This window comes from Rhamphochromis sp. 'chilingali' (assembly GCF_963969265.1).
Source record: "Rhamphochromis sp. 'chilingali' genome assembly, chromosome: 21".
In the NCBI taxonomy this organism is placed as follows: Eukaryota; Metazoa; Chordata; class Actinopteri; order Cichliformes; family Cichlidae; genus Rhamphochromis; species Rhamphochromis sp. 'chilingali'.
Genome location: NC_137949.1, coordinates 4055113 through 4077886, shown reverse-complemented (window position 1 = coordinate 4077886; position 22774 = coordinate 4055113). Strand labels below are relative to the sequence as shown.

Genomic DNA, 22774 nt, shown 5'->3' with positions numbered 1-22774 from the left:
TAAGATGGGGCCTGATTATTTAAGACCTTGTATGTGAGGAGCAGGATTTTGAATTCAATTCTGGATTTAACAGGAAGCCAATGAAGGGAAGCCAAAACAGGAGAAATATGCTCTCTCTTTCTAGTCCCTGTCAGCACTCTTGCTGCAGCATTTTGGATTAGCTGAAGGCTTTTCAGTGAGTTTTTTGGACATCCTGATAATAATGAATTACAGTCGTCCAGCCTGGAAGTAATAAATGCATGAACTAGTTTTTCAGCGTCACTCTGAGACAGGATATTTCTAATTTTAGAGATGTTGCACAAATGGAAGAACGCAGTCTTACATATTTGTTTAATATGTGCGTTGAAGGACATGTCCTGGTCAAAAATGACTCCAAGGTTCCTCACAGCGTTACTGGAGGCCAAGGTAATGCCATCCAGAGTAAGAATCTGGTTAGATATCATATTTCTAAGCTTGTCAGGGCCGAGTACAATAACCCCAGTTTGATCTGAATTAAGAAGCAGAAAGTTAGCGGCCATCCAGGTCTTTATGTCTTTAAGACATTCCTGCAGTTTAACTAATTGGTGTGTGTTATCTGGCTTCATGGATAGATAGAGCTGGGTGTCATCAGCATAGCAGTGAAAATGTATGCTATGTCTTCTAATGATGCTGCCTAAGGGAAGCATGTATAATGTAAACAGAATTGGTCCTAGCACTGAACCTTGTGGAACTCCATAATTAACCTCAGTGTGTGAAGAGGACTTCCCATTTACATGCACAAATTGGAGTCTATTAGATAGATATGATACAAACCACTGCAGTGCAGTACCTGTAATACCTACAGCATGTTCTAATCGCTCTAATAGGATATTATGGTCGACAGTATCGAATGCTGCACTAAGGTCTAGCAGGACAAGCACAGAGATGAGTCCACTGTCAGAGGCCATAAGAAGATCATTTGTAACCTTCACTAAAGCTGTTTCTGTGCTGTGATGAGCTCTGAAACCTGACTGAAACTCTTCAAATAAACATTCCTCTGCAGATGATCTGTTAGCTGTTTGACAACTACTCTTTCAAGGATTTTTGATATGAAAGGAAGGTTGGAGATTGGCCTATAATTAGCTAAGACTGCTGGGTCTAGAGATGGCTTTTTGAGTAAAGGTTTAACTACAGCCAGCTTGAAGGCCTGTGGTACATAGCCGATTATTAGAGATAGGTTGATCATATTTAAGATCGAAGAATTAATTAATGGCAGGACTTCTTTGAGCAGTTTTGTAGGAATGGGGTCTAAAAGACACGTTGATGGTTTGGAGGAAGTAATTATTGAAGTTAACTCAGAAAGATCAATTGGAGAAAAAGAGTCTAACTTAACATCAATGGTACTAAGAGTAGCTGTAGATAATATTACATCTGTGGGATGATTACTGGTAATTTTTTCTCTAATGATAAAAATTTTATTTGTGAAGAAGTTCATGAAGTCATTACTAGTTAACGTTAAAGGTTAAAGATTTCAAGTCTTGATGCAGAATTTTCTTTACATTTTTGTCCTTGACAGGTTACCCCATAATAAAAAGCAATAACATACACGTGGTGTGTGTGTAGTTGTCTGCCTCTTATAACTCCAGTGATTTTTCTGCAGTTTGAAATCTCATGTGATCTTGTTAATTTCATGAGTCCAGCAACTAAACACTACAGTAGATTGTATAATGTCATCTCTACAAGAACAAATTAAGTTGTTGAATTTCATACAGATCCTACGTGATTTAATTCAAGATAGAACCAAGACATTTATGTGTTCAAATTACAAGGTAGACTTTTTTAATGAAACAACCACCCATTTACTTTTTTTGGTATACCAAAAAAAGTAGAGGCGGCTGCTCGACTTGACTGAGATGGATGCCTTCCTCAAACCACGATCAAAAGCGCGCGAGACTGAAATCCCGTGCGGTGTCGCAGGATTTAACATTGCTATTTTATTGACTTACTTTACTCGAACATGATATGAACAATTTAATCTACCCGCTCTGCATATTATGTAGTTTCTATATAGTTACACTTAACTTTAAAGCATGAGGCACTTGTGTTAAATACCAGCAAGATGCTTACATAAATCCAAGAGCTGGCCAATCCCTTTTTTTTTAGTGTAGTAGCGGTACTTCTACTTCTACCACCTCTGGTTATATGCAGAGAAAAGAATAGTACAACAATCTTTACAGACAACTACGAAAGCTTTAGCCTACCTTTATAAGTATACATGCAGTGCTCATAAAGCCAATTTAGCTTTTGTATCTTCTGTCTAAAAGATCATAGAATATGCAGAATATGCATATGCATCTCCCGGTGCACTTTGGTTAAGATGCAGGGTAGCACATATCACCTTTCACTAATGTTTCTCTCGTTAGCCTCTCAACCTGCCTCATAGCAGGTTGGGCAAGTACTAAATCAGAGAGTACTTGATCCACTTTAGCTCATGTGCTGCTGGTATGCACTCAGTCAATAAAAATAAAATTGGTGGAATCAATATATAATATTTGCTGGAGAAAGATGAGAGAAAAAGATAGAAAAAAGAAATAAGCAATATTAATAGAGAAAATTCAACAAAAAGTCTAAAGTTCTGGTTTCTAAAAATACTGTGGACATATGTAAAATCAGTATTTTTTCAGAAAAAAAAAAAGAAATAAAAAGAATCCTGATGTTGTGCACTAAAATGGCCTTATCTGCTTTTCCTGCGTGATCTAGTTAAGACCTATGCAATCTATGCATCCGAGCTGAGCTGAAGTTCTCTCATGTCCTCTCTTCATTGGCTTCCTGTTTATCACAGAATTAATTTAAAAGTCCTAATGTTGGCTTATAAATCCCTAAACAGTCTTGGTTCTCCATACCTTTCTTACCTTTCGTACTTCAGTCTTATATGCCCTCGCGGGCCCTTATATCAGTTGACCAGCTGCTTTTGGTTGTCCCCAAAACTAGGCTGAAACTTAGAGAAGAACGGTTTCAGGGGCCCATGTACAGTTGTGGGACCATTCAAGAGGCAAGTGAAAAAAAAAGACCACAATAGTATTTTCTCAAATACTGAGATCTTGAAACCATATATTATCAAAAGACAGACAAATGTGTTTTTTTATAATTACAATTGAATTGGTGGAATACAGTAGTCTACCTGCCCTTTTCTTTCCTACACTACTAAGGCTAGTGGTATTTCTTAAAGTCAGCTAACTGGTGGATACTTCCAAAGTAAGTGAAACAGGCATGAAAGGAAAACAAACAAACAAACAAACAAACACATTCATTGTGATGACATGCAAAGTAATTTGCATGACTGTGGTACTTTCAGGAGCTGCAGGAGTTGTTGGAAGAAGACAACAACAAGTGTGTATGTTTATGAATGTGTATAAAAACCATATAAACAGTATATTCATTGTGAAAAACAAAACAAACACACAAAACAACATGAAAAGCTCTGACAGTTTAGTTTTCCATTCAATATAAGATACTTTAGATATTTTACACAAATTATACAGTTATGATTCCTTTTTTTTTAAAGCAAGGCACACTCTCTCTATTTCAAACTATTGTGTATGATTTGTCTGATCATCAAAACAAGTTGGCTAGACCACATCAAACATTTGTGCCTAGGGGTCTGTAACTTAATAGGCATACATGAAAGGGTCTAGCAGGGTGACAGGTGAGCCACACGAGAGTTATAGCAAGCGGTGTACTTCTGTCAGAATGCAACAGAGTCGCTGTCATGTCTGACCATATGTGTCTGTTTATATATCCATATTGTTGAACACGCCGGTTATCTTCAATGCATGGCTTTTATTCAAACTATGTAGCATTTTTTAACTTTGAAAGTGCTATACAAATAAAGTTATTATTCATTTATATGGTTGAGAGGCTGAAAAAATGTTGTTGTCTGCTTTGCTGCAAATACAAATACAAATTTAAATTATTTTGGAAAATTGTGGACAACATGATTGAGGCTTTGCCTCATGTTTGATAACTAAGGTGCTCAGTTTGAAACTGGTGTATTATACTGATTGCGATTATTCATTTTGAATCATTCTTAGACACTACAATAGGTCATCCAACTAATTGATTGCTTTTGAAAGAAACATTTGCATGTGCCCCAGCTGAATTTGGGTTTGTAAAGGAAAAATAATTGAAAATGTTTGCAAGCTGCTTATTCCAATAATATTAATTGCACACACTGTACACATGACATCATGTATGGCGCCTCTGACCCCTAAATGTTTGATCCTAGCTTCGTCCTGTAAAAGAAGAAGAACAAATTCACTTTTATTGGGTGTATTTAGTGTTTAGGCTAATGAAGTAATTATTCCAAACCAGTCGGTGGCGCCCAGGCGTCGAGTTTGCCACCGTCACATGAAGAAGAAGAAGACGCCACAAGAGGGCAGGGCTAGTATAACTGTAGAAGAAGTTTCTGGTAACCTTGGGAAGCTACGCTCATGTTTGCTGTCCAACACTTTTCTGTGTGTAATTGAGTGTCTCAGTAACTCCGGTTGTTAGACGGCGGGAGCTGCAGTACTGACTCTAACCTGGTGCAGGCTAAGCCGAAGCTATAGGCTGTTTACTAACTGTCAGCAGTGATGTTCGGCTGTTTGGTCGCAGGGAGGTTGGTGCAGACAGACGCGGTGCAACTTGCCCCGGACAAGTTCCTCTTTAACCTGTCGGACTACGAGAATGTGAACCATGTGGTGGTATTTATGCTAGGTACCGTGCCATTCCCTGCCGGCATGGGCGGTGCCGTATACTTCTCTTTCCCTGATCCGGCGAGTGGCGGTCCCGTGTGGCAGCTACTCGGCTTCATCACCAACGATAAGCCAAGTGCCATCTTCAAGATCTCTGGGCTGAAGGCTGGGGAGGGCGGGGCGCACCCCTTCGGTATTATGACCTCTTCTGCGTCTCCCTCCGTTGCTCAGGTCGGCGTGTCAGTGGAGGCTCTGGAGCAGCTGGCTCAGCAGATCCCGGTGTCCAGCGCCGCCGTGTCCACCGTGGACACCTTCCTGCAGTTCACCCAAAAGATGTTGGACAGTCTGTACAACTTCGCCTCTTCCTTTGCTGTGTCGCAGGCCCAGATGCTGCCAAACCCCACAGAGACTTTTATTCCTTCCAGTTGCATCCTCAAGTGGTATGAAAACTTTCAGAGGAGGATGGCGCAGAATCCGAATTTCTGGAAAAACTGAAGGCATTAAAGACCAAAGAGCAAACCTGCTAAGACAATTCCCAGGGTGCCTAACAAAAGCAGTGTCGACCTTCATCTCTGTCACAATGCCTCTTCACCTACAGAAAAACTGCTGCTCACAATGACTCCATCCCATCTTTTATCGGTCTGAACAATAAAGCACTTGAATTTAAAAGGAAAACACAATTAAATTGAATCCATTCAGTTGGTTTTCAATGTCTTAGTCTTGCTTAATAGTTTTCCTCCCATGAGAGCTTTTAGTTGTTTTGTTAGGGCATAGGGCATTTCTTCAGTATGGTCAAGACCATGTCTTTGGAAGACATGATCAGAAAAATGAAATAAGGAAACATTTGGATTTTTGTAATGGGCATAAAAATCAGAGGGAAAAGCAAAACAAAAAACAAGTCAGTATGATCCAAAGAGATACACAAGTGCAAGAACAAAACTAATTAATTAACATACATGCTGATATTTAATTATCATAAACTGTATAAAAACTAAAATGGGGCAGATTCAAGAGGTTTGAGAGTGTGTTTATGATTGAATTATTAGTACTTGTGTTACAAGATTGCAGTGCTGTGCTCTCAAAGCTTCATTGAAGCTTCAGTTTGAAGTTATGTTAAATAAATAGTGCATTTTAATTTTTGCCAGTTTATTATATTTATTTCTTCAAAAGAACTATGTTTTCCATTATAAAAAGTCCATTCTCAAAACTGTTTTCTTTTCATTTTTTTGAAGAATGAATTTTGATATTTTACAAGAAGATAAGTTTTTGATTCTTTTATTTTATTTAGAATAAAATACATTTTGCAAGTGCTGTGCAGTTTTGCATCACTTTTTATCATGTGCCAAATCTGACAAGCCTTTGGAAATCTAAATAAAATAGAAAATTGTTACTTTTATGGTTTTCTATTCTAAAAAACAGTTGGAACAATTGCCAGTAGGTGGGGCTACTGCATTGTTTCATATCTAAGTGAATTGTTTTTCTTCATCTTTCATGCGGTTGTGTTCAATGTGTATTCAGTGTGACATATTACCCAATGCAGGGCTCGCAAAATTTCAAAGTCCCTGGTAGCCCTTCGGGCAGGGACTCTTCAGTTTTTGGTAGCCCAAAATAAATTTAAGTAGCCCGAATAAAAAAGAGCGCAATTTTTTGATTGATGTTTTGTTTCCTGTTTTGTTTCTGTTACAACATTATACATTAAAGTATAATATTGTAACGGAAACAAAACATTTAATCAAAAAATTGTTGAAACACAAATTACAACATTGTATAAAAATTTCAATCATCAACTCAAATACTTGGTTCTAATTAAACAGAAATTTCTATGAACTTGTAAGAACTGTAGAACATGAATTGGTCTGTGTCAGATCCTGAATTTGAATTTTCCACTGAAGTCACGGGTTTTTGAAGTTTGCAAAGACTGCTAAATTGTGCCTGTGGTAGTTCACTCTTTGCAACATAGTACGCTGTTCTAAGCAGATTTTTCAGGTTTATTTTTAGTATGTTATTTGCAATTGGTGTTTGTTCTGGGAAAGATAGTGCAGACTGAGCAATAATGCATTTCTTATGGGTTCTAACGGGGACCTTTCTTAAAATGACTGGTCCCAATAACAAAGGCGCTTGTCGACTCGGAAATCGAGGCAAAACCAACGACACACCCGGCAGAACATTATGTTATTTACACGGGTGCACATAAGTGGTCCGTATGTGTGCATTCGCTGTCAAAATAAAAGATAAGAAGTTGCAACACGCGTTTGCGTCCATATAAAAAGCACTGTTTTTGTCCGCTAGAGTGGGATTTTCACGGCACATTCTGAACCACATCTCTGTGCGTTCATCATTTGTTTGAAGCCAGCTCACCTCCTGCAACCACTTTTCCGATAATACGTGCTTCTTTTGTGGTTTGGACTCCTTCTGACATTTCTTTGGAGGTGGAGGAACACCAAAGTAATTGCTTAAAGGAGCTTCTTCAACATCTTTAAGAGTTCTAAACAAATGTCTGTCCTTCTCCAGAAAATCCTATGTACGCAAACACGCGTTGCAACTTCTTATCTTGTGCGCGTTTTTTATTTTGACAGCGAGTGCACACCTGCGGACCACTTATGTGCAGCCCTGGTTATTTAGCTTGTCATATTGCAGCCACAGAAATTATTTTGTCCATGAAACCATAAAGCTGCACTTTCTTTTTGCCTTATAGTCTGATTTGTCATAACTTTTCCGTTTTGTGGTAAGCTTTTCTTTGGCTGTCACTTCTTCACCCTGACCTGTCTTATTTGGCTCAGCAGAACTAAAATATATATCCTGCTGCTTTTACACACCAGTGGCGTGTCTAGAAAATTTTTGTTGGGGGGGCCAGGTAGGGGCACAGATTTGGAGAAGGGTGGCAGATTTAATTGGCAGATAATGTTTAAAAAAAAAATTCTACCAACCCTTAACCATAATTCAATAATCCTATAAACCTAATAACCAAATGCACTTTTAACTCTTATTAGAATGAGATTTTAACCACTACGGTGCAAAGTTTTTAGATACTGCGTTGATAAAGTACAAGAGATACAATCAGTGCTTTGTCAGTGTTTACTCAGCAGTCAAGGACATCAATATTTACATAGTATTTTTACTGACATATAGTGCACATATGTTTTGGGCAAAAACATTTTTGAATATTAAAATACGAACATTTGTAACATACAATTGACAAATTAGCCAATTCCAATGTAAAACTTTATCTGCTTATTAAAAAAAGAAGATAATCTTCTCACAAACTGGTGTTTGATTTTGAAACAGGAAAAAAGTGGGGAAACAAATGAAAAGACTAACATTTGAATAAAACCTGAAAGCAAGTAAATACTTTCTATGCTGCCTTATGGTAAACTTTGGTAATATTGATAAAGAACAACACTGGCTGATGATGAAATACAGTCAGCTGGCATGGTGACACTGCCAGTATTAACCTGCAGGGCTGGACTGGGACAAAAAAATTGGGCATTTTCACTACAGACCGACCCACCAGGTATTAAAGCCATAAAGACTTTGACTGAAAACAAACCCTGTTGTGACAGTGATGTATAGTCTTGTTGGTATATGTATGATTTCTATACATTTTACGTCAGATAAAAACTTTGGTTGTAAGATTTAGATAATTATTTAATAAAAGCTAGGTATTTTAAATGAGAATAAGAAAGAAAAATATTTCTTTGTGCCTTTCCCTGTTAATGCCCTACATGCCCCCCTGGCAAAACTTTCCTAGACCCGCCCCTGCACAGTTACCAGCTGTCAGCTACATAAAAAAGGATCCTGGTGTTATTTGTCTCTCAGAAACAGTTCATAACTTCCCTTCAACTCATTCATGTGACCTAAAAGGTAAACCTGTTTCTCCATCACCTGTTCAGCTCTGATGGTTCAGTAAGGACATCTCCTGGTATCATCTTCATGTTTCCCTCTCACCACATATCCAAACCGATATCATGACCAGCAGCTTTACAGCTGTGGCTCCAGCAAACAACAGCTGATACTAGAAATTAATATTAAATAAATTCTAACAACAGCTGATCAAGCTTAAACGTGCTGCTGTTGTTTAGCGCGACATCCGCTGGTTTCCTCTTTCTGGTGCAAAGTGGGCGATAAATAAACAAGAGAGAAAAGCCGATCAGCTGATCATTGATCAGTTTCATGATTGAAGTAGCAACAGGAGAGGCAGGGGAGAGAATGAGAGAAGAAGAGGCAGCTGTGCAGCATAAAGACAGAATAAATCCAGCTTTGTGTCTTTTTTCCATTCTAGCTAAAGTTCGGGACAAACTGCGTCTCTTCTCAGCTCAATACGAAACGTGTAATATTTTCTCTGAATGAGGGACCATTCCATTTTTTTAAGGAGCCGTTGGCAACTCTACTAACTAACCTTATGAATAAAATAAAGTTCACTATCAGTAACATCATAGCACCCACCCAGCTGGCTAAAACGCAGTATGAGTTATTGCAACTGACAGTAAAAAGTCAGCAACATGAAAATAAACTCCACCTAAACTTGGTTTATATCTGACCCAGATAGACTGCAGGTCATAACTTCTTACCTGAAGTTCAGTTCACCTGACACTCGGACTGGCGGCTGCCTCGGGGCTCTCCTCCTGCCTCCCCTTCCCTCATCCACCTGCTGGCCTCTGTGGAAGCCCCACCATAGCCACCACCAAACAACGGAGTTATTTCTACACATCGACCTGCATCTACACATCGACCTGCATCTGGCCAATCCACCACCTCTCATTGTTCATGCCATTACAAAAAAAAATAAAAAATAAGTCACTGGGGATATGTCCGGTATGCCCGATGGTCAGTCCAGCTATGTTAACCTGCAACCAAATCTGCAGCTCCATACAGCAATGTTACGACTTAGATTACATCTTATAACTCATAACTCTTATGTTAGCTGCCCTCAGTAGCATACTGTCTGAAATATTCGACGGCTGCAATAATTCTTTAAGTGTTATTTTTTCCTTGGTATTCTAATTTTACCGAAGTTTACTAAACTCAACAAACTTAATATTACTTACCGGGACATTTATTCTGTCATTTTCTTTCACCGAAAAATTGTTTCCTGCAGTGCCGTCTTCCGCGCTTGGCTCTCCTACCTTTGCTAACGTGATGCACATAGCTCAGAAGCCGATGCTGCATTCACTTACACTCGGATATCTGAGCGTCACCGTGAAAACATAATCGGACATTTGATATTTGATTGAATTTTATTATTTTGCCTTTGGGGTGGCACCTGGGGTGGCCAGTCTGGTTGGGGGGGGTGGCCTGTGCCCCCCCGGGCCACCCCGCTGGACACGCCATTGACAACAGGGCCTGTGCTTCTGGATGAGGCCATCCACATTACACCAGGGCCCTACGGGGATATTGAGTTCTATAAGATAAAGCCATAAACATGTTTGTCTGAGTCTTCTATCAAAAGTTACAGCGATTTATATGAAGTTGTTCAAAAACGCTTTCTGTCGCCAAGACAGTGTGTTTCTCACTGTTAAATGCATTTGAATGGGAAACTCGCCCGAGACAAAGTATAGGTTTTCATTATGTGAATAATTTTAAAATCTTAGCTCAAACAGCTGCAAAAACATGTTTGCCCAGCACGGGGATATTGAGTTCTATAAGATAAAGCCATGAACATGTGTTTCTGAGTCTTCTATCAAAAGTTACAGCGATTTATATGAAGTTGTTCAAAAACGCTTTATTTCGCCAAGACAGTGTGTTTCTCACTGTTACATGCATTTGAATGGGAAACTCGCCTGAAACAAAGCATAGGTTTTCATTATGTGAATAATTTTAAAATCTTAGCTCAATCGGATGCAAAAACATGTTTGCCCAGCACGGGGATATTGAGTTCTATAAGATAAAGCCATGAACATGTGTTTCTGAGTCTTCTATCAAAAGTTACAGCGATTTATATGAAGTTGTTCAAAAACGCTTTCTGTCGCCAAGACAGTGTGTTTCTCACTGTTACATGCATTTGAATGGGAAACTCGCCCGAGACAAAGTATAGGTTTTCATTATGTGAATAATTTTAAAATCTTAGCTCAAACGGCTGCAAAACCTGTTTGCCCAGCACGGGGATATTGAGTTCTATAAGATAAAGCCATAAACATGTTTGTCTGAGTCTTCTATCAAAAGTGACAGCGATTTATATGAAGTTGTTCAAAAACGCTTTCTTTCGCCAAGACAATGCGTTTCTCACTGTTACATGCATTTGAATGGGAAACTCGCCTGAAACAAAGTATAGGTTTTCATTATGTGAATAATTTTAAAATCTTAGCTCAAACAGCTGCCCAGCACGGGGATATTGAGTTCTATAAGATAAAGCCATAAACATGTTTGTCTGAGTCTTCTATCAAAAGTTACAGCGATTTATATGAAGTTGTTCAAAAACGCTTTCTGTCGCCAAGACAATGCGTTTCTCACTGTTACATGCATTTGAATGGGAAACTCGCCCGAGACAAAGTATAGAATTTGATTATGTGAATAATTTTAAAATCTTAGCTCAAACGGCTGCAAAACCTGTTTGCCCAGCACGGGGATATTGAATTCTATAAGATAAAGCCATAAACATGTGTGTCTGAGTCTTCTATCAAAAGTTACAGCGATTTATATGAAGTTGTTCAAAAACGCTTTATTTCGCCAAGACAGTGTGTTTCTCACTGTTAAATGCATTTGAATGGGAAACTCGCCTGAAACAAAGTATAGGTTTTCATTATGTGAATAATTTTAAAATCTTAGCTCAAACAGCTGCCCAGCACGGGGACATTGAGTTCTATAAGATAAAGCCATAAACATGTGTTTCTGAGTCTTCTATCAAAAGTTACAGCGATTTATATGAAGTTGTTCAAAAACGCTTTCTGTCGCCAAGACAGTGTGTTTCTCACTGTTAAATGCATTTGAATGGGAAACTCGCCCGAGACAAAGTATAGGTTTTCATTATGTGAATAATTTTAAAATCTTAGCTCAAACAGCTGCAAAACCTGTTTGCCCAGCACGGGGATATTGAGTTCTATAAGATAAAGCCATGAACATGTATTTCTGAGTCTTCTATCAAAAGTTACAGCGATTTATATGAAGTTGTACGAAAATGCTTTCTTTCGCCAAGACAATGCGTTTCTCACTGTTACATGCATTTGAATGGGAAACTCGCCCGAGACAAAGTATAGGTTTTCATTATGTGAATAATTTTAAAATCTTAGCTCAAACAGCTGCCCAGCACGGGGACATTGAGTTCTATAAGATAAAGCCATAAACATGTGTGTCTGAGTCTTCTATCAAAAGTTACAGCGATTTATATGAAGTTGTTCAAAAACGCTTTATTTCGCCAAGACAGTGTGTTTCTCACTGTTAAATGCATTTGAATGGGAAACTCGCCTGAAACAAAGTATAGGTTTTCATTATGTGAATAATTTTAAAATCTTAGCTCAAACAGCTGCCCAGCACGGGGACATTGAGTTCTATAAGATAAAGCCATAAACATGTGTTTCTGAGTCTTCTATCAAAAGTTACAGCGATTTATATGAAGTTGTTCAAAAACGCTTTCTGTCGCCAAGACAGTGTGTTTCTCACTGTTAAATGCATTTGAATGGGAAACTCGCCCGAGACAAAGTATAGGTTTTCATTATGTGAATAATTTTAAAATCTTAGCTCAAACAGCTGCAAAACCTGTTTGCCCAGCACGGGGATATTGAGTTCTATAAGATAAAGCCATGAACATGTATTTCTGAGTCTTCTATCAAAAGTTACAGCGATTTATATGAAGTTGTACGAAAATGCTTTCTTTCGCCAAGACAATGCGTTTCTCACTGTTACATGCATTTGAATGGGAAACTCGCCCGAGACAAAGTATAGGTTTTCATTATGTGAATAATTTTAAAATCTTAGCTCAAACGGCTGCAAAACCTGTTTGCCCAGCACGGGAATATTGAGTTCTATAAGATAAAGCCATGAACATGTGTTTCTGAGTCTTCTATCAAAAGTTACAGCGATTTATATGAAGTTGTACGAAAATGCTTTCTTTCGCCAAGACAGTGTGTTTCTCACTGTTACATGCATTTGAATGGGAAACTCGCCCGAGACAAAGTATAGAATTTCATTATGTGAATAATTTTAAAATCTTAGCTCAAACGGCTGCAAAACCTGTTTGCCCAGCACGGGGATATTGAGTTCTATAAGATAAAGCCATAAATATGTATTTCCGAGTCTACTATCAAAAGTTACAGCTGTCTTTATGAAGACCATTAAAAACGCTTTATTTCACCACTTTAGTGCGTTTCTCGCTGTTACATGCATTTGAATGGGAAACTCGCCTGAAACAAAGTATAGGTTTTCATTATGTGAATAATTTTAAAATCTTAGCTCAAACAGCTGCCCAGCACGGGGACATTGAGTTCTATAAGATAAAGCCATAAACATGTGTTTCTGAGTCTTCTATCAAAAGTTACAGCGATTTATATGAAGTTGTTCAAAAACGCTTTCTGTCGCCAAGACAGTGTGTTTCTCACTGTTACATGCATTTGAAAGGGAAACTCGCCCGAGACAAAGTATAGGTTTTCATTATGTGAATAATTTTAAAATCTTAGCTCAATCGGCTGCAAAAACATGTTTGCCCAGCACGGGGATATTGAGTTCTATAAGATAAAGCCATAAACATGTGTTTCTGAGTCTTCTATCAAAAGTTACAGCGATTTATATGAAGTTGTTCAAAAACGCTTTCTTTCGCCAAGACAATGTGTTTCTCACTGTTACATGCATTTGAATGGGAAACTCGCCCGAGACAAAGTATAGGTTTTCATTATGTGAACAATTTTAAAATCTTAGCTCAATCGGCTGCAAAAACCTGTTTGCCCAGCACGGGGATATTGAGTTCTATAAGATAAAGCCATAAACATGTGTGTCTGAGTCTTCTATCAAAAGTTACAGCGATTTATATGAAGTTGTACGAAAATGCTTTCTTTCGCCAAGACAATGCGTTTCTCACTATTACATGCATTTGAATGGGAAAGTCGCCTGAAACAAAGTATAGGTTTTCATTATGTGAATAATTTTAAAATCTTAGCTCAAACAGCTGCAAAACCTGTTTGCCCAGCACGGGGATATTGAGTTCTATAAGATAAAGCCATAAACATGTTTGTCTGAGTCTTCTATCAAAAGTGACAGCGATTTATATGAAGTTGTTCAAAAACGCTTTCTTTCGCCAAGACAGTGTGTTTCTCACTGTTACATGCATTTGAATGGGAAACTCGCTTGAAACAAAGTATAGGTTTTCATTATGTGAATAATTTTAAAATCTTAGCTCAAACAGCTGCCCAGCACGGGGATATTGAGTTCTATAAGATAAAGCCATAAACATGTGTTTCTGAGTCTTCTATCAAAAGTTACAGCGATTTATATGAAGTTGTTCAAAAACGCTTTCTGTCGCCAAGACAATGCGTTTCTCACTGTTACATGCATTTGAATGGGAAACTCGCCCGAGACAAAGTATAGGTTTTCATTATGTGAATAATTTTAAAATCTTAGCTCAAACAGCTGCAAAAACATGTTTGCCCAGCACGGGGATATTGAGTTCTATAAGATAAAGCCATGAACATGTGTTTCTGAGTCTTCTATCAAAAGTTACAGCGATTTATATGAAGTTGTTCAAAAACGCTTTATTTCGCCAAGACAGTGTGTTTCTCACTGTTACATGCATTTGAATGGGAAACTCGCCTGAAACAAAGCATAGGTTTTCATTATGTGAATAATTTTAAAATCTTAGCTCAATCGGATGCAAAAACATGTTTGCCCAGCACGGGGATATTGAGTTCTATAAGATAAAGCCATGAACATGTGTTTCTGAGTCTTCTATCAAAAGTTACAGCGATTTATATGAAGTTGTTCAAAAACGCTTTCTGTCGCCAAGACAGTGTGTTTCTCACTGTTACATGCATTTGAATGGGAAACTCGCCCGAGACAAAGTATAGGTTTTCATTATGTGAATAATTTTAAAATCTTAGCTCAAACGGCTGCAAAACCTGTTTGCCCAGCACGGGGATATTGAGTTCTATAAGATAAAGCCATAAACATGTTTGTCTGAGTCTTCTATCAAAAGTGACAGCGATTTATATGAAGTTGTTCAAAAACGCTTTCTTTCGCCAAGACAATGCGTTTCTCACTGTTACATGCATTTGAATGGGAAACTCGCCCGAGACAAAGTATAGAATTTGATTATGTGAATAATTTTAAAATCTTAGCTCAAACGGCTGCAAAACCTGTTTGCCCAGCACGGGGATATTGAATTCTATAAGATAAAGCCATAAACATGTGTGTCTGAGTCTTCTATCAAAAGTTACAGCGATTTATATGAAGTTGTTCAAAAACGCTTTATTTCGCCAAGACAGTGTGTTTCTCACTGTTAAATGCATTTGAATGGGAAACTCGCCTGAAACAAAGTATAGGTTTTCATTATGTGAATAATTTTAAAATCTTAGCTCAAACAGCTGCCCAGCACGGGGACATTGAGTTCTATAAGATAAAGCCATAAACATGTGTTTCTGAGTCTTCTATCAAAAGTTACAGCGATTTATATGAAGTTGTTCAAAAACGCTTTCTGTCGCCAAGACAGTGTGTTTCTCACTGTTAAATGCATTTGAATGGGAAACTCGCCCGAGACAAAGTATAGGTTTTCATTATGTGAATAATTTTAAAATCTTAGCTCAAACAGCTGCAAAACCTGTTTGCCCAGCACGGGGATATTGAGTTCTATAAGATAAAGCCATGAACATGTATTTCTGAGTCTTCTATCAAAAGTTACAGCGATTTATATGAAGTTGTACGAAAATGCTTTCTTTCGCCAAGACAATGCGTTTCTCACTGTTACATGCATTTGAATGGGAAACTCGCCCGAGACAAAGTATAGGTTTTCATTATGTGAATAATTTTAAAATTTTAGCTCAAACAGCTGCCCAGCACGGGGACATTGAGTTCTATAAGATAAAGCCATAAACATGTTTGTCTGAGTCTTCTATCAAAAGTTACAGCGATTTATATGAAGTTGTTCAAAAACGCTTTCTTTCGCCAAGACAATGCGTTTCTCACTGTTACATGCATTTGAATGGGAAACTCGCCCGAGACAAAGTATAGGTTTTCATTATGTGAATAATTTTAAAATCTTAGCTCAAACGGCTGCAAAACCTGTTTGCCCAGCACGGGAATATTGAGTTCTATAAGATAAAGCCATGAACATGTGTTTCTGAGTCTTCTATCAAAAGTTACAGCGATTTATATGAAGTTGTACGAAAATGCTTTCTTTCGCCAAGACAGTGTGTTTCTCACTGTTACATGCATTTGAATGGGAAACTCGCCCGAGACAAAGTATAGAATTTCATTATGTGAATAATTTTAAAATCTTAGCTCAAACGGCTGCAAAACCTGTTTGCCCAGCACGGGGATATTGAGTTCTATAAGATAAAGCCATAAATATGTATTTCCGAGTCTACTATCAAAAGTTACAGCTGTCTTTATGAAGACCATTAAAAACGCTTTATTTCACCACTTTAGTGCGTTTCTCGCTGTTACATGCATTTGAATGGGAAACTCGCCTGAAACAAAGTATAGGTTTTCATTATGTGAATAATTTTAAAATCTTAGCTCAAACAGCTGCCCAGCACGGGGACATTGAGTTCTATAAGATAAAGCCATAAACATGTGTTTCTGAGTCTTCTATCAAAAGTTACAGCGATTTATATGAAGTTGTTCAAAAACGCTTTCTGTCGCCAAGACAGTGTGTTTCTCACTGTTACATGCATTTGAAAGGGAAACTCGCCCGAGACAAAGTATAGGTTTTCATTATGTGAATAATTTTAAAATCTTAGCTCAATCGGCTGCAAAAACATGTTTGCCCAGCACGGGGATATTGAGTTCTATAAGATAAAGCCATAAACATGTGTTTCTGAGTCTTCTATCAAAAGTTACAGCGATTTATATGAAGTTGTTCAAAAACGCTTTCTTTCGCCAAGACAATGCGTTTCTCACTGTTACATGCATTTGAATGGGAAACTCGCCCGAGACAAAGTATAGGTTTTCATTATGTGAACAATTTTAAAATCTTAGCTCAATCGGCTGCAAAAACCTGTTTGCCCAGCACGGGGATATTGAGTTCTATAAGATAAAGCCATAAACATGTTTGTCTGAGTCTTCTATCAAAAGTTACAGCGATTTATATGAAGTTGTACGAAAATGCTTTCTTTCGCCAAGACAATGCGTTTCTCACTATTACATGCATTTGAATGGGAAAGTCGCCTGAAACAAAGTATAGGTTTTCATTATGTGAATAATTTTAAAATCTTAGCTCAAACAGCTGCAAAACCTGTTTGCCCAGCACGGGGATATTGAGTTCTATAAGATAAAGCCATAAACATGTTTGTCTGAGTCTTCTATCAAAAGTGACAGCGATTTATATGAAGTTGTTCAAAAACGCTTTCTTTCGCCAAGACAGTGTGTTTCTCACTGTTACATGCATTTGAATGGGAAACTTGCTTGAAACAAAGTATAGGTTTTCATTATGTGAATAATTTTAAAATCTTAGCTCAAACAGCTGCCCAGCACGGGGATATTGAGTTCTATAAGATAAAGCCATAAACATGTGTTTCTGAGTCTTCTATCAAAAGTTACAGCGATTTATATGAAGTTGTTCAAAAACGCTTTCTTTCGCCAAGACAATGCGTTTCTCACTGTTACATGCATTTGAATGGGAAACTCGCCCGAAACAAAGTATAGGTTTTCATTATGTGAATAATTTTAAAATCTTAGCTCAATCGGCTGCAAAAACCTGTTTGCCCAGCACGGGGATATTGAGTTCTATAAGATAAAGCCATAAACATGTTTGTCTGAGTCTTCTATCAAAAGTGACAGCGATTTATATGAAGTTGTTCAAAAACGCTTTCTTTCGCCAAGACAATGCGTTTCTCACTGTTACATGCATTTGAATGGGAAACTCGCCCGAGACAAAGTATAGGTTTTCATTATGTGAATAATTTTAAAATCTTAGCTCAATCGGCTGCAAAAACCTGTTTGCCCAGCACGGGGATATTGAGTTCTATAAGATAAAGCCATAAACATGTTTGTCTGAGTCTTCTATCAAAAGTTACAGCGATTTATATGAAGTTGTTCAAAAACGCTTTCTTTCGCCAAGACAATGTGTTTCTCACTGTTACATGCATTTGAATGGGAAACTCGCCTGAAACAAAGTATAGGTTCTCATTATGTGAATAATTTTAAAATCTTAGCTCAATCGGCTCCAAAAACATGTTTGCCCAGCACGGGGATATTGAGTTCTATAAGATAAAGCCATAAACATGTTTGTCTGAGTCTTCTATCAAAAGTTACAGCGATTTATATGAAGTTGTGCAAAAACGCTTTCTTTCGCCAAGACAATGCGTTTCTCACTGTTACATGCATTTGAATGGGAAACTCGCCTGAAACAAAGTATAGGTTTTCATTATGTGAATAATTTTAAAATCTTAGCTCAAACGGCTGCAAAGACCTGTTTGCCCAGCACGGGGATATTGAGTTCTATAAGATAAAGCCATAAACATGTGTGTCTGAGTCTTCTATCAAAAGTGAAAGCGATTTATATGAAGTTGTTCAAAAACGCTTTCTTTCGCCAAGACAGTGTTTCTCACTGTTACATGCATTTGAATGGGAAACTCGCCTGAAACAAAGTATAGGTTTTCATTATGTGAATAATTTTAAAATCTTAGCTCAAACAGCTGCCCAGCACGGGGACATTGAGTTCTATAAGATAAAGCCATAAACATGTGTTTCTGAGTCGTCTATCAAAAGTTACAGCGATTTATATGAAGTTGTTCAAAAACGCTTTATTTCGCCAAGACAATGTGTTTCTCACTGTTACATGCATTTGAATGGGAAACTCGCCTGAAACAAAGTAAAGGTTTTCATTATGTGAATAATTTTAAAATCTTAGCTCAATCGGCTGCAAAAACCTGTTTGCCCAGCACGGGGATATTGAGTTCTATAAGATAAAGCCATGAACATGTGTTTCTGAGTCTTCTATCAAAAGTTACAGCGATTTATATGAAGTTGTTCAAAAATGCTTTCTGTCGCCAAGACAGTGTGTTTCTCACTGTTACATGCATTTGAATGGGAAACTCGCCTGAAACAAAGTATAGGTTTTCATTATGTGAATAATTTTAAAATCTTAGCTCAAACAGCTGCCCAGCACGGGGACATTGAGTTCTATAAGATAAAGCCATAAACATGTGTTTCTGAGTCTTCTATCAAAAGTTACAGCGATTTATATGAAGTTGTTCAAAAACGCTTTCTGTCGCCAAGACAGTGTGTTTCTCACTGTTAAATGCATTTGAATGGGAAACTCGCCCGAGACAAAGTATAGGTTTTCATTATGTGAATAATTTTAAAATCTTAGCTCAAACAGCTGCAAAACCTGTTTGCCCAGCACGGGGATATTGAGTTCTATAAGATAAAGCCATGAACATGTATTTCTGAGTCTTCTATCAAAAGTTACAGCGATTTATATGAAGTTGTACGAAAATGCTTTCTTTCGCCAAGACAATGCGTTTCTCACTGTTACATGCATTTGAATGGGAAACTCGCCCGAGACAAAGTATAGGTTTTCATTATGTGAATAATTTTAAAATCTTAGCTCAAACAGCTGCCCAGCACGGGGACATTGAGTTCTATAAGATAAAGCCATAAACATGTTTGTCTGAGTCTTCTATCAAAAGTTACAGCGATTTATATGAAGTTGTTCAAAAACGCTTTCTTTCGCCAAGACAATGCGTTTCTCACTGTTACATGCATTTGAATGGGAAACTCGCCCGAGACAAAGTATAGGTTTTCATTATGTGAATAATTTTAAAATCTTAGCTCAAACGGCTGCAAAACCTGTTTGCCCAGCACGGGAATATTGAGTTCTATAAGATAAAGCCATGAACATGTGTTTCTGAGTCTTCTATCAAAAGTTACAGCGATTTATATGAAGTTGTACGAAAATGCTTTCTTTCGCCAAGACAGTGTGTTTCTCACTGTTACATGCATTTGAATGGGAAACTCGCCCGAGACAAAGTATAGAATTTCATTATGTGAATAATTTTAAAATCTTAGCTCAAACGGCTGCAAAACCTGTTTGCCCAGCACGGGGATATTGAGTTCTATAAGATAAAGCCATAAATATGTATTTCCGAGTCTACTATCAAAAGTTACAGCTGTCTTTATGAAGACCATTAAAAACGCTTTATTTCACCACTTTAGTGCGTTTCTCGCTGTTACATGCATTTGAATGGGAAACTCGCCTGAAACAAAGTATAGGTTTTCATTATGTGAATAATTTTAAAATCTTAGCTCAAACAGCTGCCCAGCACGGGGACATTGAGTTCTATAAGATAAAGCCATAAACATGTGTTTCTGAGTCTTCTATCAAAAGTTACAGCGATTTATATGAAGTTGTTCAAAAACGCTTTCTGTCGCCAAGACAGTGTGTTTCTCACTGTTACATGCATTTGAAAGGGAAACTCGCCCGAGACAAAGTATAGGTTTTCATTATGTGAATAATTTTAAAATCTTAGCTCAATCGGCTGCAAAAACATGTTTGCCCAGCACGGGGATATTGAGTTCTATAAGATAAAGCCATAAACATGTGTTTCTGAGTCTTCTATCAAAAGTTACAGCGATTTATATGAAGTTGTTCAAAAACGCTTTCTTTCGCCAAGACAATGTGTTTCTCACTGTTACATGCATTTGAATGGGAAACTCGCCCGAGACAAAGTATAGGTTTTCATTATGTGAACAATTTTAAAATCTTAGCTCAATCGGCTGCAAAAACCTGTTTGCCCAGCACGGGGATATTGAGTTCTATAAGATAAAGCCATAAACATGTGTGTCTGAGTCTTCTATCAAAAGTTACAGCGATTTATATGAAGTTGTACGAAAATGCTTTCTTTCGCCAAGACAATGCGTTTCTCACTATTACATGCATTTGAATGGGAAAGTCGCCTGAAACAAAGTATAGGTTTTCATTATGTGAATAATTTTAAAATCTTAGCTCAAACAGCTGCAAAACCTGTTTGCCCAGCACGGGGATATTGAGTTCTATAAGATAAAGCCATAAACATGTTTGTCTGAGTCTTCTATCAAAAGTGACAGCGATTTATATGAAGTTGTTCAAAAACGCTTTCTTTCGCCAAGACAGTGTGTTTCTCACTGTTACATGCATTTGAATGGGAAACTCGCTTGAAACAAAGTATAGGTTTTCATTATGTGAATAATTTTAAAATCTTAGCTCAAACAGCTGCCCAGCACGGGGATATTGAGTTCTATAAGATAAAGCCATAAACATGTGTTTCTGAGTCTTCTATCAAAAGTTACAGCGATTTATATGAAGTTGTTCAAAAACGCTTTCTGTCGCCAAGACAATGCGTTTCTCACTGTTACATGCATTTGAATGGGAAACTCGCCCGAGACAAAGTATAGGTTTTCATTATGTGAATAATTTTAAAATCTTAGCTCAAACAGCTGCAAAAACATGTTTGCCCAGCACGGGGATATTGAGTTCTATAAGATAAAGCCATGAACATGTGTTTCTGAGTCTTCTATCAAAAGTTACAGCGATTTATATGAAGTTGTTCAAAAACGCTTTCTTTCGCCAAGACAATGCGTTTCTCACTGTTACATGCATTTGAATGGGAAACTCGCCCGAGACAAAGTATAGGTTTTCATTATGTGAATAATTTTAAAATCTTAGCTCAATCGGCTGCAAAAACCTGTTTGCCCAGCACGGGGATATTGAGTTCTATAAGATAAAGCCATAAACATGTGTTTCTGAGTCTTCTATCAAAAGTTACAGCGATTTATATGAAGTTGTTCAAAAACGCTTTCTTTCGCCAAGACAATGTGTTTCTCACTGTTACATGCATTTGAATGGGAAACTCGCCTGAAACAAAGTATAGGTTCTCATTATGTGAATAATTTTAAAATCTTAGCTCAATCGGCTCCAAAAACATGTTTGCCCAGCACGGGGATATTGAGTTCTATAAGATAAAGCCATAAACATGTTTGTCTGAGTCTTCTATCAAAAGTTACAGCGATTTATATGAAGTTGTGCAAAAACGCTTTCTTTCGCCAAGACAATGCGTTTCTCACTGTTACATGCATTTGAATGGGAAACTCGCCTGAAACAAAGTATAGGTTTTCATTATGTGAATAATTTTAAAATCTTAGCTCAAACGGCTGCAAAGACCTGTTTGCCCAGCACGGGGATATTGAGTTCTATAAGATAAAGCCATAAACATGTGTGTCTGAGTCTTCTATCAAAAGTGAAAGCGATTTATATGAAGTTGTTCAAAAACGCTTTCTTTCGCCAAGACAGTGTTTCTCACTGTTACATGCATTTGAATGGGAAACTCGCCTGAAACAAAGTATAGGTTTTCATTATGTGAATAATTTTAAAATCTTAGCTCAAACAGCTGCCCAGCACGGGGACATTGAGTTCTATAAGATAAAGCCATAAACATGTGTTTCTGAGTCGTCTATCAAAAGTTACAGCGATTTATATGAAGTTGTTCAAAAACGCTTTATTTCGCCAAGACAATGTGTTTCTCACTGTTACATGCATTTGAATGGGAAACTCGCCTGAAACAAAGTATAGGTTTTCATTATGTGAATAATTTTAAAATCTTAGCTCAATCGGCTGCAAAAACCTGTTTGCCCAGCAAGGGAATATTGAGTTCTATAAGATAAAGCCATGAACATGTGTTTCTTAGTCTTCTATCAAAAGTTACAGCGATTTATATGAAGTTGTTCAAAAATGCTTTCTGTCGCCAAGACAGTGTGTTTCTCACTGTTACATGCATTTGAATGGGAAACTCGCCTGAAACAAAGTATAGGTTTTCATTATGTGAATAATTTTAAAATCTTAGCTCAAACAGCTGCCCAGCACGGGGACATTGAGTTCTATAAGATAAAGCCATAAACATGTGTTTCTGAGTCTTCTATCAAAAGTTACAGCGATTTATATGAAGTTGTTCAAAAACGCTTTCTGTCGC

General features: G+C 37.6%; 1 protein-coding gene across 1 annotated transcript; it reads left to right on the top strand.

The window, feature by feature from the left end:
* The first annotated feature begins 4369 nt into the window (after window positions 1-4369).
* On the top strand, window positions 4370-6001 carry hikeshi (heat shock protein nuclear import factor hikeshi). Its single transcript, XM_080871306.1, has one exon. It carries the CDS (start codon window positions 4590-4592, stop codon window positions 5184-5186), a length of 597 nt encoding a protein of 198 aa, XP_080727432.1. The 5' UTR covers window positions 4370-4589; the 3' UTR covers window positions 5187-6001.
* The last annotated feature ends 16773 nt before the right edge of the window (window positions 6002-22774 follow it).